The sequence below is a fragment of the Carcharodon carcharias genome, chromosome 16 (assembly GCF_017639515.1).
Source record: "Carcharodon carcharias isolate sCarCar2 chromosome 16, sCarCar2.pri, whole genome shotgun sequence".
NCBI lineage: Eukaryota > Metazoa > Chordata > Chondrichthyes > Lamniformes > Lamnidae > Carcharodon > Carcharodon carcharias.
The window spans coordinates 79,716,912-79,733,803 of NC_054482.1; the positions used below are offsets into that span (position 1 = coordinate 79,716,912).

The window sequence follows — 16,892 nt, forward strand, 5'->3', positions numbered from 1 at the left end:
AAATGGTAAACTGGCTTGGAAGGCAATTTGTTCAATCCATGCACTCTCAAAATGGTATCCTTTTTAAATAGTGGGAAGTAAATGATTATAGTCCCCATAAAGGCAAAGGCTTCAGTTTTCCAGATTTCGGATCTCTAAATTGACTTGATATTTCTTCCAGCTTTGTCCTTCATTAAGAAAGTTGCAAACGATTTGTGATTCTAAATAAATTGGTTTCTTATTGTACAAGAAACCAAATCACACTTATGAATATTTCAGAAGTTTATAATATTTAAGAAATGAAGGCAATATCTATTCATTTAGTGTCCTTTCTCGAAAAGAAGCCACTTAAAAATATGCCAGTTTATAATAAAAACCTCTATGTGGATAATATGTTACAGAACATTTGGCATGAAAGAAAATCCTGAATGTTTTAAATTGTAATACGCGAATCATACTTGAATATGATCCTCCAGCTGCTGCAAACAGCATCTAGTTAATTGAAATGTTTCTAGATATTTTGATGAGTATGATCTACAGCTTACTTTTAAGTGAAACACATTTTTCACTTATTTTGGCTTAAAAACAAATTTTAGTACAGAAAATAAAAATGATACTTTAACTTATGTATTTTCTCAGTGCATTGTCTTCGCATTGCTTGGCCACATATTGAACCCACTGCAGGGAAGGCTGGTGAGGTGAGGAACAGGCAATAGCTTCTCCATAATATTTTGTTATGGTATTGTCCAATAGGAGATCCACAAACAAGGTCACAAAGTGGTTACTCTTCTTAGCTCATAATCTATGGTTCAACCTTATACACAGAGGATCATATTTTATCAGTGATCAGGTCAAGCAGTGAAATTGGTTTTGAAAAAATGCAGCTAGAAATATTAAATCTGGATTGTCAATGGTTGCACTGCAACATCTGCAAAATATCTGAGGCAACACAAAGTTGCATGGGGCCAAAATGGTGATTTGCCAAGTAAGATCTCTGAGCCAGATATGTTGGGAACTGAGAGTTCTCCAAAACTTTCTCTGATGTAATAGCACCCGTTCAACATTGCCAGTAATGAATGTTCTGAGTAATTAGATTAAACTTTCTTTTTGATGAGAACTGAAGTGATCACATAGTTTTGTAATTTGTCATATGAAATGGCTATTTGTTAATGCCTCACTAGGATCCAATTGTCTAGGTAGTTAGTAAACATCCCTAATTTGCTGCTCCTTGAGATTAGTTGGTTAAAACAGCTCTGCGGGATCGACCAGGGTGAAAACCACCGTGGAGAGAGATAGAGGGACAGAGCGAGAGATGTCCTCCTTCTCCGAGTCCGCGCTTGAGAAGAAGCTCGCTAAAACAGCCAGTCCAGCTGAGTTAAATAATCTAAGCTGGCGCAGGAATAGGGTCTCAGTCTCCTTGGTTTAGGGAGAGGAAAACTGACCAGGAATCCAATTGCTGATCACTAGCCAGCAATCTTGCATGACCTGATGTGGGTGAAGATCTGGTTTGTTTTCATGGTTGCATTGACAATGGCCAATATGTACTGTGAAGATTCATGAATGACCATGAATAATGGTCATTCAGATAATTTATCTGTGGACATCCAAAGCTCATGGAATAAGATTTTTAGAAAGGAATCAATGTTTTCAAGAGGCCAGGAAGAGGATATGAAAAAATTGTTTTTTTCCTCCAGTTTTCTTAACATAAGCACAACTTGCATTAAAATAGCATATCTTATGCAGAAAAAATGTCTTGAGGTGCTTCACAGAAGTTTACTCAGACATAATCAACACTGAGTCAAAGTGGAGGCATTAGGAAAGATAACTAAAAGTTTCGTCAAGGAGATGAGTTTTAAGGATGGTCTTAAAGGAGGAAAGAGAATTGGTGGATCAGCGAAGTGCAAGGGTGAAATTCGGAAGCTTAGGGTCCAGATGCCTGAAGGCACATTTGTCAATGGTGGGGAATGGCGATTTTGGGATACAAACAAGGCCAGATTTTGAGAAATACAGTGTGTTTGCATTTTCTTCAGGAAGAAGTTGTGGCCTCATCACAATGCAAAGCCTCTTCTTTAAAAAGAAAAACACAATTGCTACAAAATTCGTTCACATAGTTCATGTACTTTTGGTGTTATGGGTGCCATTTCAGATCCAAAATGGTATCCACGGCACCATGTGCACCTCTGGCACTTAGTGCACCGGATGCCAATTTTGTAAGGGTGTTAGCATGGGCACAGGAAGTGTTTCAGTTAGGATGTTTATAAAATTGTTATGTTTTGGACTGTCTTTAATTTGGGATAAAAATGAAGGGGTCATGTGACCTGTTCTGAAGTCTGCCTGACAACAAACCTGGTTGATGTGACCATTAAAAATTAAAGGGAGGCCTAGGTCGTTTTGCTCGAAAGAAGGTGTAAGTGTTCACACTTGAAGGCAATGGCAGCAGCATCTATGTTTACAATGGTTAGAATACTAGTTTCCAAAGCCCCAGGAAAGTGTTGGGAATGTTGGGTTGTAAACAAGTATGTTTTAAACTGTTCATTTACTTCCAAGATAAAGGAGAGTTGTGGTCCCAAAGATAGCTAATCAACATTTCTACCTGGATACAAGGCCCATTTGATTCATGTTGCCATGGAGATGGGTTTTGAGGGGACAAGGGTTTCTAAGATATACATGAAAAACTCACAGACACAGGTAGTCTGCCAGGACCCGGGAGTGAGAGAGCAGCCAGAGGCCGAAAGTTTCTATGGTTTACCATACAGGAATGCTTGTGGGAGCTTGTGCTTGAATTGAAAAGACCAAATTTGTGAGGAATTGAAATAAGCCTGGGAGATTTGTCAAGCTTGTGCTAAAGGGTGAATCGCCAGGAAAATCCCTCACCTTGAAAGAGAGTTTTGGGGTTAAAAGTTACCAGTCAGGAAAAGAAAAGGAATGGAAGTAAACCCTTGGCAACTAAGGGTGGCAATTTCCATGCCTGTTAACATTGGGCGTCATGGTGGGAAGGCCAAAAATCGGTTTCACAACGTCGTGAGACCAGTTTGCAATCATCTGCTCGGCCCGTCAATGGCGGGCCGCCTTTCCTGCCAACGGATATCAGGTACTTCATTTTAATACATCTGCATATTATTGTAAGCCCTCACCAGAATCATCCCCTGTGCTGGATCATCCAGGCAATCATGCTGACGTGTTTCACAACTGTACATCAGTGTATCTGGCGAGCTGCACTTCACTCAGGACTTTGAGGCTTGTTTGCCAACCTTGCTTTGGGCAGCACTCATGATCATCAGCACCAGGCTTCGCAGGCAACACCACATAATTATTAACGGGACTTACGGGCAGGTCCCTACTTATGAGACCAGCCATAAGGCGGAGGTAGCTTTTCAGTGGCTGTTGGGCTATGGCTTTTTTGGGTAAGGGGAAGAAGCGGCCTCAGGCAAGGGAAGAGACTGCACTGCTAGGGCATTACTGAGGAAGTAAGGGGTATCTCAGGGTGTGTGTAGGGACACGTGTCGGTCTGTGCAAGTGGCCTCAAGAGGGTGAGGGCTGAGAAGGCAGTCTCCAGAGGTGATTAGGCCAGTTGGGGATGTGAGGGTTTGTGTGTTAAGTGAGTGGTGATGTCCTTTGAGCTGGCAGCAAGTGAGATGCCAGTGAATGTGTGATGGGCTTGTGAGTTTAGTTTGATGAGGCACTTGCCTTACCCTGATGGCACAGATGAGATCATTCTCCCTTTTTCTGCACTGGGTGGCCAACCTCTTCTGTGCAGCATTGGCACTGACCACCACTGCCATGTCACCCCCAAAGCCAGAATGGTGACACTGATGGGCCTCCTGTGGCCAGAGCCGGGATAAAGGACATTGTAGCGGGCTCCAACGATGTCCAAAAGGTGTTCCAGGGATACATCACTGAATCGGGTGCTGCAGCCTTCTTGCCTTTTGGGGCCATGTCTTCTGTGTAGCAGTCCTCGGCTGGAAGCACTAAGGAGTGTGCACATGGCTACACTTTAAATAAGGCACCTGGTGTGAGGAAGCATTGAGGTGATGACGTGGCTGGCGAATCAGAGGCCACCCAACAGTGAAATAGCGTGTTTCCTGGGAATGCATGATTAATGAGTTGGGATTGGGACAGTAACCCGCCACTGTGGCCACTGGATAAAATGTCACTTTTCCCACCCAGTACTGCACTTAGTGCAACTGTGGGATGATTCCGCCCTAGGAATCACTTTTGACTGGCTCTGGAAAAGTCAAATGACTAATTAAGGGACAGTGTAAACCGTAAACTGGGTTTTTTGGTTGTGTTAAAAGTGAAAGGGGAAAGTTCTGTTCTGTATTTTAAAGTATAAGTTGTCCACAAAAATAATGTTTAGTCACCTTGCTTTTAATCTGTTTGTTACAGTAAAAGTCTTAAAACATGAAATCTTATCAGGTCACCTTTTCAGCTAACAACTCGAAGTCCGGATTTCTCCTTTAAAAGTTATCAGTCCCTATGGGAATTGTAACAGGGAGCATGCGCCAGAATTATGCAAAGTAGGCAGATTGTGATGACAGTCACGGTCTAAAGCTGATTTGACAACAATGGTGTAGTTTTCAACCTCAAAGTTCCAGCAAATGTCTTCCCTTAACCTCACATACATTCATCAGCAGGAAGGACCCCTCACTATTTAAAGCGATCATCAAATACTTTTGGATGAATTGCTGATTTCTACTGGCTGCTGCTGGGTTCTTTGAAGATTTTGCAGGTTTGTGCTGCTGCTTAAAGTTGGCAAAGTCTACAGGTAGCGGTGTAATGCATGCTGAAGGCTTTGCTTCTGATTTGAAAGATTCTGCTCAGACCACTCACTTCCAGACGTGGGTGCAATAGTTTGTATCCCACTTGGCCTGCAGGCTGAAAGGGAGAATTAGTAGAGGCAACTCAGGAAGACAAGCTACTTGAAAATGAGAGATGGCTTACAGCAAGTGACCAAATCCACCCCGGGTCTTCAGGGAGCAATTATTCTATCCAACCTCAGTGCGAAACAGTGCATCATGTATCTGTGCTTCAACTTGGATGTGCTCAATGTAATGGCCTAGCCATCATGAGTGAAGGAACAAAAGAGGCAACCAACACATCCCCGTTCTGGGCTGTGCTGTCCACAATCATCTCATCTGACTGCATTACCAGCGAACAAAAGTCCAATTCCCATTTGCATTTGTACGCCCTTACATTCCCTGTTTTACTGATCATCACAACGTCCTCTTGGCTACAATGCTGAATAAGGTGTATCAGTGAGTGTGGTGTAATGTAATTGGGTGATGTGCCTGCCATAGTTGAATATCTGGCAGTGTGTGCAAACTCTTAAGTTGTAGATCTGAGACTTGCAGCAGTGCCTATTTTGTGAGAGTAAGCTGAGGCTATGAATGTGAGGTGTGAGGTATAATTGATAGAGAACGTTGGTAGGTGAATGGAGGATTTGGTGGTGAATGGAGCATTGTCAGACACCAGTAATTCAGTTGAAAGAATATGGCGTTTAAGAATGGACTCACTGACCTTAATCACTCGTGTGAGGCCTTTAAACTTCTTGTGGCACTGCATCCTGATCCTTGGGGCAGTACTTCCTTGGTCGCGTTGGTTATCTGCTCCCATTGCCTTCTCAGAATTTGTTTGGAGCACTCCCTGGGCCCCTGTGGATGGAGGTCATCTCTCCCCTTGTCCATCTCAAGTAGCAGAGTCTCCAGTGCTGTGTCTGAGAACTCGGAAGCATGCTGTATGTCATGTTGAACTATTAGTCAATGTTCTTCTTGCTCTGGAAGTCTTCCTCAGCCACTTCCGGCACCTATTCCAGCCAGAATGCACCTCCCATTTAAGAGTCGCAGGTTAACTTTATGTAGGGCATGCTAGCTTTAACTTTGCATGAACTTCAGCCCCCTGCTGAGGCTTACAGCCACTCAGCAATGCATTTAGCACTGGGCTGGCATACCTATCAGGTAAATGCAGGAAGGAATGGGTGCAAGTTAATTGTGCATCTTGGTCCTTGTGTTAATTTCACCTAACAAAACAAACAGTAATGGTGGTGTAGTAAAAATTCTAGTCCCTTGCTATTTGTTTTGATTGGCAACAAATATTTTACTTCGGAAAATACAGAGATTGGGAAATAGGACAAAAAGAAATGACGTGGACAGGGTGAGACTTTAATGCTCTGTGGATTGAATGTTTGGATTCAATTGGGAAAAATCTGATTTTCATTAGATTGTCTTTAAAGATTGCCAGATAAATTGGCTTCAGGCCAGGATGTGACTAGACTGATTATAATAGATACTGAAGTCTGTCATAGAAAGGTATACAAAGAAGGAAAAAGACACAGATATACACATATACCAAAGAGAACTACAAATTTAAAAAAATGTGTTTCAGATAGAATAAATAATTCTCTGTCCATGTGGTAGCAAATGATCTTGTAATCCTAACTCACACCAATCTCCATTTGTTCATCGCCCCTGTGCTCGCTGACCTATGATGGCTTTGGGTTAAGCAAAGCTTTGATTTTAAAGTTCTCATCCTTGTTTTCAAGTCCTCCGTGACCTTGTCCCCTCCCTATCTCTGTAATCTCCTCTAGCCCTACAACTTTGCAAGGTATCTACTCTCTTCCAATTCTGGCCTCTTCAGCATCCCTTGTTTTAATTGTTCACTGTTGGTGGCCGTACCTTCAGCTGCCAAGGGCTCAAGCTATGGAATTTCCTCCCTAAACCTCTCCGCCTCCCTAGCTCTCTTTCCTTCTATTAAACGCTCTTTAAAACCTATCTCTTTGACCAACATTTTGGTATCCCCTTAGTATCAAATTTGTTTGATACAACACTCCTGAGAAGTGCCTTGGGATGTTTTATTACTTTAAAGGGGCTATATAAATACAAATCTTTGTTGTTTGTGTTAATTGTTTTAACAGGTTTAAATCCTTTCATATCTAGTAGACAGCACTAAGTTAAAGAATATGATTGAGTCATGTTTCCCAAGGTAGATATTTTTTTCCTTTTGAAACAATGAGAAGTTGAGCCATTGGCTTGGAAAATATGTAATTAGGTGTAGTCTTTTAAGTGAATAACTCACTTTATACAAGTTTAAAAGCATACAAAAATGATTTAAAACTTAATCTTTTTAATTGTACACTTTGAATAAGTATATATGGTGTGTTATAAACACCAATGTACTGGTAAACATGTTGTGCACTTTTGTCATTACAGAGGTTGAAGTATGGTTTGCGGCAGGCACCACACTTGTAGATGTATTGTCTGAGACAGCAGCTTTGATATTCAGCTCCCTACCCAGTACTGTGTAGTCTTAAAAGGAAGCATGGAATCACCAAAGTTTCTGTAGGCTCAACTGTTTGGCTACCAGTGTTGCCTTACCCTCTAACCATCAACTTTCAAATCTATAGATAGTACTGTTGGTGTGAGGCCAGTCATATCTAAATATTCTTATATAAATACATTTTTTGGTAGTGAGGGTAGTCTTGATCTAGGACCCATAATATGATAAGAAAGTTGACATTTCAAGTATAAAACCTTTCCTCGGAACTGTGTTTTCAAGGAAGGGTTTTTTACCTGAAATGTCCAACTGTGGTGTTTTTTTGACAGATGCTGACTTACCTGGTGACTACATGCACTTTGTTAATTGATTCAGATTTCCACCATCAGCAGTGTTTTACTTTTTAACCAACCTTATTTGCCTCGCTTACTATGTTAACATTTTTGGCATTGATGATGTCATGGAACACAACCCTTTTTTGTGTAATTTAAATGCTTTCTTGATTTAGACCTTTCCAAATCAATACCCCTGAAATGAGATGTTCGAAAAAGTAGAATAAAGTCAACAAACTGGTTAACAATTTTATAGCTTGGCTTTTTGTCTAATTTGTTATATACTTCCATGGCAATTGGTTTTAAGATCTAATGTAAGTTATTTCTTGATCACCTTCCTTTTTGCCCACCACAGAACTGCAGTGACTTGTATGATGATAAACATATCCTGATTTAGTTCTCAATGTGGAGTGTCAAACCTCTGACATAATCTAATATATTAGGATATTGGTGTCGGACTAGAGTTTTGACCTGGCATCAACAAAGGGCAACAATGAAGATAATCAGGTTACTGTACTGCTATCCAAACTGAAGTATAACTGCTACTGGAATACCCTCAGGTCACCAGTGTGAACCTAGCTGTATTGCCACAAAATCCAGTAAAGCATTGGGTAACAACACTGTATTTTGTTGCCCTCTCAGTGGATTATGGTGTAACCATTATAAACTATGGGAAATTTTTAATTTGCCTTGCTTAAAACATTGTCATAGAATAGGCTACCTTCAAGTGATATGCCTATTGCAAGACATGGAGTGCACGATGGCAAAGACCAGCATTTATGCCCATCCCTAATTTCCCTTGAGAAGATGGCGGTGAGCCACCCCCTTGAACTGCTGCATCCCATGTGGCATAACATATGGTGTTGGGTGCTTTACAAGAGCTAAATATCCTGTTCCTTATATCTTGGGGTGGATTTCAGTGCAGTATTAATTAATTGAAACAATTCCAATTTCCATAGCAAGAGTGTGGACATTATTCCTGGAATGACAGCCCTCTTCTCCATCTGCAAACAATCAAAGGGGTGAAATTACTGCTGTCAATAATTTGACTGAAAAAGTCAGTTTGAAAACAAGACTATAAATCACGTTTTGTAGTCACACCAGCTTTTTTTGCTAAAATTATCAATGCCAGAATTGTTTGGCTGATGAAGATCGCAATGCATATTTTCTAGAGGGGCAGTGCAGTGGAACCAATGTAATGCCTATTAACTGAGGCACCTTGGCTTTGTGTGATGATCCAGGCCCCACATATTCTGGAACTCTATATATCTCCTCCAAACCAATTCCCCAAAATTTTGTCATCAGGATCATTTACTTGAATTTGATAATCAGTTTCTGTTGGCCAAATGTACAAAATTATTATTCCACACTGTTACTTATAACTAATATTTTATGCCCAGCAACACTTTTGTAATAACTCTAAATTATTGTCTGGTTATGGAATTTTCTGCTGGTGTCCACATCAAAGAACTGGTGAGAAACAAGGTCTGTTAATTAGTTTAATGATTAGGTTCCATGAGTGGGGACACTATGTGAATATAAATGGCCATTTCCTGATCAATCTGAATACCTACTTTCAAGGTACTTTCATCTATTTCCAAATCCATGGATCTTCCTATAGATATGAACTAGCTGCAGTGGTTCAAGAAGGCAGCTCACTACCACCTTCTGAAAGGCAATTAGGGATGGGTAATAAATGTTGGCCTAGCTAGCAATTCCCACTAATGAATAAAGAAAAAGCTTTGACCAAGCTTTGTATGATCAACTCAACCAGTGTTAAAGCTGAAAAACCAGCCAACTACTAGTCAATGAAAAAACTGTTGCTACACCATAACTTTGTTTCATTAGGTTAATTATACAGTAAAAATTTTAAGAGTAAGAGTTCATGGTAATTCTTTGGAGCTGTTTCATTTGTCTCAAGGAAAGTGAGCATTGATAGCATTACCCACTTTACAGCTGTATGTTACAAGATGTTTTAAGCTTTGCCTGCTCTTGACGGCACTTTTACCTTTTTATGTGTTGGTTATACAGGCGATAAAATGAATGGTCGAGCCAGATAACAGGCAGATCATGGATGATTGCTTTTAGGAATGATATTACCTAAAGGGAAAGATTGGACATGCAAAGCTCAAATTCCAGCAGTGATATTGATTACATTATGAGTTGCTGCATTTCTAGGGGGAGGGGTTGCACTCCTGGTTGAAGCTTGCAGGAAAACTCTCAGTAAGCAATGTACAATTTCCTCCAGGCCATTTCTTTTCAATTCTATCAAGCCAAATTTAAAGCAGGGTAACTTAATCTGAAAGCTGGTAGTAATTACACCAGTGTTTATTTTGCATATATATTTTTTTCCCTTTGGAGTTTCTCCACAACACTCAGCATTCTTGGATGAGAGCTCGGCCTGGGGACCTGTCCTGCTGCAGGCCTCTGCTAATGGTGCTTTACAAAAAGCTGCTGGGACACTTGCAAGAGCACTTTGGGAGGACTGGTTGTCCTCCCTGCCAGGAAGCACCTGGCCTCCACATTGGCCCAGCTAAGGTCATTAGCTCTGCTTGCTAATTTTTGCGAAAAAGATATGTTGCTGGGCAGTATTGGTAGAAATTATAAAAGGACTACCTGACTGCATTTATTTCAACTCTTAAGTATTCCTCCCTCTCCAAAATTAGTGAAATTACTCAAAACGTAGGAAAATCTTTCCCTAACTTTTGAGATTACAACACTAGCAACAGCTTGAATTTATATAGCGCCTGAAATGTGAAAAATTATTCCACACAGTTTAATAAAGATGTAGTCAGGTATAAAATGGACATTAAGTCATATGGAGACATAGGAGAGGTGAAAGTGGTGGGTTTTAAGGGTCTTTAAAAGGAGAGAGAGGGTGGAGAGGCAGAAGAGTTTAGGGAGGGAATAACATTGGGCTGGATTTAATGCAACCCATTGTGGAACCATGGCAGCTGGGCCCACTTAATTGCAGGAGAAGCCTGGTGTCAGTCTCATGGTGGTGGCAAAATTTCCCCCAATTAAGTCAGAAGGTGGAAGCTTCTGGCTGCTGGCGGTGGATGTCAATTTGGCTCATTAATGAGCCAGTTGACACCCATTATCCTGAACCTATCACAATTCAGTGGTGGCTCAGGGATTAAATGGGAGCCGCATGGCTTTCCTGCCCTTCCCGAAGGTCACCCTGTCAGGTTTGCCACCAGCCACCTAGTGGGACTCCCTCATGATCAGGCACTCAGTGCCTGAACGAAGCACCCAGCATTGGGAAGGTGGGGGGGGCTCTGAAAGCAACCCTCACTGTCCTTGCCTCCAAACCCAATCCCTCCTCTCCAATAAACCCCACCCTGCGATACCCATCCCACATTCTTGCACCTTTTGCCTGCAGTCCTCAGTGATCTTGAGCCTGTGATGGATGCATTGCTGGCACCTGCCACTGCTCCCAGTAGTGCTCATGAGCAATGGAGGAACAGGGTCCTGAATCCTGGGTGGCCACTTAAGTGGCTGAAGAACACTTAATACCATTGGGCCTTCCCCCATGGAACTGACGGAGGTTCACGGCCAGTTCTGCAATCAGTGGGCAAGAGCCCTGTCAGGCAAACTAAATCCAGCCTATTGTGTGGGACCTAGACATTGAAGGCGTGACCGCTAATGATGGAGTGAAGGGGTGGGGGATGTGTGCATGAGAGGCCAGAATCAGCAGACTGGAGAGCTCTGTGTTACCCAGCTTATTTTCTTTCCACTGTTGTATTCAGTGAAGTAAGTGACTCATCATTCTAGACCTGCTGCTGCCTAATATAATGCCTACTATCTGCATTTACCTACAACTCAGGATGGGAGTCATAACAAACACATTGTGTCTTGTCCTGTATCAGCTATCCCTCTTCTGCCACCACCACTTGTCTTCCTCATTAGCACTTGTGACTCACCCTTTCCATTTAACCTCACTATTATAATCTCCTACAGTATGCGTAGCTGGGGATGATGTTGTTTGGCAGCTTCTGGTTTGGTTAAATGGTAAATCGATTCTTTTTGTTTTGTGAAGAAAGCAGGTGACTAAATAACCATATTTAATAATTTGGGGCTACATTATCATTAAATTCATGACTGTTTCCTTGAGCATAAGCACAGGGTGAGGACACATTGATATAACATCATGTAAATCAGAATATCAATGTACAATATATTATACTCTGTACTGTAGGCTGTCTTTCATCTCCAAAAGTCACATGTCTGCAAGCTATTTTATTTGTGGTACCCCTGCTGCCTTTTGTATGTTGTGTCTTTCAGGTACACACAAGTTTAGCCTGTGAACATAACAGCAGTTAATTTCACATGGAATGACTTGGTTCATGAAAATTGTTTTCTGCAGTCCATTCTCTTTGCTGTAATGGCACACACAATTTATGTTGGCTTTCCATCTTTGCTTCAGCTATCTTATTTGTTGCATCCTTTGTGTTGGTGCCATGTTTGTATTTGAAAATGCCTTTCACAATTCCTACTTTTCTTCATGTCCATGTATGCCCTATGCTGTTACTTAGTGGTAAAATTAATGCCTTATGTTTTGTGGCATTTTTCTAAACTGTAGTCAAGATCATGTTGACTCCTTTGCATTGTTGGGGTTGTCTAGCTTACCAAAATCTTGTCACATCGCTTGAATACAGCAACAATCATTGCCTCCAGGGCATGATCTGGGGGGGTGAGGAGGGGAGATTTTGTAAAAATTTGTTATCGATGAATTTCTCTCAGAAACTGCACAGTCCGCGGCTGGAAGAAAGAATTTTTGACATTATACTACTTAAATGGCTTCTTTGTTGCTTGAGAAATGTTAAAGGGTCTTTATTGGGTATCGTGACTGTCGTTTTCTTGTTCTTGCGGACAGATTGAATTCTCAGGAATCATGTAATTCAAAATGGCGTGAAGCCATAATTCTGTTAGAAAATTGTAAACTTTGGCAAAAAGTGCACATTTCTTTTGTTTTTCATGAACGGAGAAATGGCAGACTGACAGCCATGTCTTATTGCCTTTTGGTGGCATATTTCTGTGGCATTACTAATCATGCCTCCTATTTAGGTTTGCTTTATTTTCAGTCATTTCATACACACAGGCACCCTACATTTTTACATACGTACATAGCAGCTTGTGAGCACATATCTTGAGAAATCCTGCAACATCTTAAATACAAAACCAAAAAATACAATAATATTTTGCTATTAGTGTCTTAGCTCAAATACTAACACCATGTGAGAATTTGACAAGCTTCCCTTGCTTAATTAATATTCTCCTTTCTGACTTGTTTTCTGTTGCTGTGAGAAACATTTGTCTTGACAGACTAATAAATACCCTCTCTCCTGATCCTCTCTCTTTACAAACAAGTTATCAGTTACTAAATTGCTAATTAAAATGCTGCCTATCTCAGTTCCACAAGGTATTGTTTATACAGGAAACACTATATGACCTCAGGAATAATTTTGTGTTTTTTTTTAACAGATAATATCAGGAGAGTGCTACCGGATCCATTACATGAAGGAACGTTCCAAGTCCTTTATCCGCAACCCATATGTAGCTGCTCTGTATAGACAAGTTGGCTGCTTCATCTTTGGCTGTGCCATAAGCCAGTCCTTCACTGACATTGCAAAAGTGTCTGTCGGTCGTTTAAGGCCACACTTTCTAGATATCTGCAATCCAAACTTTTCAACTATCAACTGCTCGCTTGGTTACATTGTGGACTTTGAGTGCAGAGGCAATGAAAGTAAAGTTCAGGAAGCAAGGTAGAGATTTTTACCTAATATGAAATTAAATAGAACGTCATTTGAATATGGTTAATGTTTCAGGTCAATGGCCATTTTTTTCCTGATGAAAGATCATTGATCTGAGATGTTATCTCTGTTTCATTCTCCACAGATGCTGCCAGACCTGCTGAGTATTTCCAGGATTTTCTGTTTTTATTTCAAATTCTCAGTGTCCACAATATTTTGCTGTTGTGCTATTTAAATGTGGTCGCAGTTACACTGCCTAAGGCAGTGTACATCCCCACCCTAAGAAAATACGAGGGTACTGTTCTTTGGAGATAATGCAAAATGGCTAATACCGAATCTGCAGCCCATTTTACATCATGGCCGATAAGTGTTCATCAAAGTCAAAGAAAAGGAAACTCAGGCGAAGAGTAAAATAGACCACAGAAACTGCAGCCTACCTTTTACATTAATTACACACAATTCTCTTAGATTTTGCGGCACAATTTTATATAAAGTTTAGGAACACTGTATGGCTTCATGAACTGTGTTGCTTATAAGAAGCAGTGGTATCAGCTGACTATAATTCAGTGATTCAGCTACTCCCACATCTCAATGAAACATGAATTCTTATGTATTTTTATTTCAAAGCTTTATACCTAAATTAAATGAAAGTTGCAGCTGTTTGTGATTGATGTCACATTTTTTTCCTGTTTGTCAAAACCACTCACACTTTTCCACTGCTTCTGGCCTCCTCTGCTTGCTGGGCGGAAACTTGTGATGGTGACGGGGATCTCGGCCTCTTGCTGGAAAGCTGGCAAGAGCCCTGCGTCACCTCTTTTCGGGAATGCTCTCCACATCTTGTTCCTCTCAGGCACTTTACAGGCCAGCAGCAGGCCTTCCTCCAGGGTCAAAGACCCTGTGGGCAGAAGCCCCGGCCACCAAGAGCTGCTAGCCAATCAGAGGCTGACAACTCTCGAATGGCAGTGCTACTGGAGAGACATTGGCTTTTCCAGTATGATACCCACCTGAGGCTGAGGATTGTCACTGGATTACAGGCCAAAATTGAATGATGGCAGCAGGGGAGTTGTTGGGGAGGAGCGTCAGCAGCAAGGGCAGGGGGGGTGGCCCTTCCTGATGCAGGGTTCCTCGATCAGGCATTCATGACTTTGAACAAGGAAACTCCTTCCCCCCATCCCTTGGGACTCTTAAGCAATCCCGACAGGGTTTACTTTTTTGAGCTTCCCACATGACAAGCCCATGTGGTCCTTATCAGTGGTGACAGGATGAGGCCCTTAAGATGGCATGAATTGCCCAATTAAGGTCTTCATTTGGTGGCGGGACAGGAAGGCCATCCACAGTCTTTCCTGCCACAGAATTGATCTGGATTGGAGGCAGAAAAGCTGTGGGTACCCAGCAACACGCTCCCGCTAGATCAAATGCACCCCCGTTGAGCCACCAAACTCGTCATGGGGGAGGGCACAAGATTCTGTCCGCTGTGTCCCCTTTCACCTCATCATTGGCGGAAATGCATTTAGCCACCTAGGTTCTATGCTCTGTAATTCCTCTCCTAAGCTCCAAAATAAATACGCTCACCTGCACCTGGAGGACAGCTAGAGTCAGTGTGAGAAAGTTGCAGGTGTACACTGGCAATTTTCCATCTATTACTGTGCATGGATGAAATATTATAGCGAGTACACCAGCTGCTTCCGCTGTATTTGGGGAAGAAATTGCCCTGGCATGTACAGCGCCATGACACACCGATGCATCCTAGGCCTTGATTATCGCTCCCAAGGCAGGTACGCAGATTTGGGGAAAATCCCCAGCTGAGCACATTTGCCTTTGGCGAATCAGCCCCGACCAGCCGGATTTTCAGTCCAGGAGGGCAGGTGGTTCTGGAGTCAGGCCTGCTGCCCCCACCGGAAACAGTGCAGAGGCAGCCACAGGAACTGCCGAGTACCAAGGTGTGCTGTTTAAAAGGTCTATATTGGAGTTCTGAGACTTTGTCCCAATTGTAATAAAAATTATTAGGGTCTCTAGCCCTCATCCCTCACAGCCCCTCACCCCACCCACCCACTCCCTATGCCCTGTCCATGCCAATGTATGCTTCAACCCATCCCCCATGGCCCCTCATGCCTTCCATGCCAATCTATCCGCCTCTACCCACCCCATGACTATTTATGGCCCCTATGCCAACTATTGTCAACACCTGACCTCCCACTTATCCCCATGGTCCCTTATAGCCCCATGTCAACTTAGTGCCAACTTATGACAACCCATGCCTCCAACCACCACCCTTTTCTCTTGCACCTCCCTCCCATGACAATTCACCCAGTGTCCACCATAGGCAGACTCCAGGAGCCATACTGATGAAATAAAATAATGCTGTAAGTGCCTTTTATAGACTTCACTATGTAAAAACCTTTCACTGGTAAAAGCCGATTCAGTACATTTAAATCCCTTCAGGTACTTAGTCCCTTATAAAAACAAGCATTTGTATTCGTAGCCCCACATCAAAGACAGCTAATCCTTTAATAACCTCTTGGATCTGTCAATCAGACTGAATTTACAGGCTTCCCACTGTGATTACGGTAGCTTGGGGAAGCAGTACTAATACTGCAGTGATAGCCCTCAGGCTTATGTCAACAAACAGTTATTGAAATTGCAAGCACCGATTTTTTTTTCCCAACTCGGTGACACAATGGGCAGTTTCTTTCTGAAATGAAAGAGCGGGTGATTTTAATAACTTGATAGATTGATACTTCCACAGTCTTTTTCCACCTTTAATGCACATTCACATCTACTCTTAAAAATCGCACTACTGTGAGAAATGGACCTCCCTCCAGCTAATATTGAGTCTGTTTGAACTCAGCACTGAGTTCAAATGGCTCTGCTAGGTTCAGTTTGCCCCACTCCTTTTCCATGCCCCCCGACCCCCGGCTTGGGAAAAATAAAATCTGTTGGAAATGGAGGTTGGACTTCCAGATCTGGGGTCCTGGCGCTATTTTGGGTATATCAATGCAACCATGTCATCGTGGAGTGCTTACATATTTCACAGCTGTACCTACTGTTTATCCAAACTATGATTTTATTTCTCTGGTTTCTTCTCTTAGCTTTGTGCAGTACACTAAAAGATTCAATACAAATTACTTCCAGAGAGCACTGTGCACATTGTGGGTATATGCACATTGTGAATATAATAATGTTAAATTCACATAGTGTTTAATGTCATAACATCTCAAAGCACTTCACAAAAGAGTTGCTTTTATGCATGCAAATGTATGGAGAGTGGGAGTTTATGCATTTGTTCCATCATGCATAGAGTGCAATTAATCTAATTAGATTGGCCTTTCCCAGAATGGGTTTACCTCTCTGTGTAATTTGAACTTCAGGTGGGTGGAAATTTGGCAAGATAAACGTGTTTAGCTTAGCCCAAATTGCTGTAAAAGAACTTAATTATTTTGGTTTGTTTTCCAGGAAGTCGTTCTTTTCGGGACATGCTTCCTTCTCATTGTACACCATGTTGTACTTGGCGGTAAGTGACATCATGTTTCATTTGTCTTTCTGTAATTTGTACCCAGGA

At 41.9% G+C, this 16,892-nt stretch overlaps 1 protein-coding gene across 2 annotated transcripts in view; it reads left to right on the plus strand.

Annotated features, from left to right (window-relative positions):
• Positions 1 to 16,892, plus strand: part of plpp3 (phospholipid phosphatase 3) — a 149,259-nt gene that overhangs the window by 71,786 nt on the left and 60,581 nt on the right. For both annotated transcript variants that reach the window (XM_041208937.1, XM_041208938.1), the window contains exons 3-4: positions 13,065 to 13,345; positions 16,787 to 16,844. In XM_041208937.1, coding sequence (XP_041064871.1) covers positions 13,065 to 13,345; positions 16,787 to 16,844 — 339 coding nt within the window. The remainder of the gene's footprint in view (positions 1 to 13,064; positions 13,346 to 16,786; positions 16,845 to 16,892) is intronic.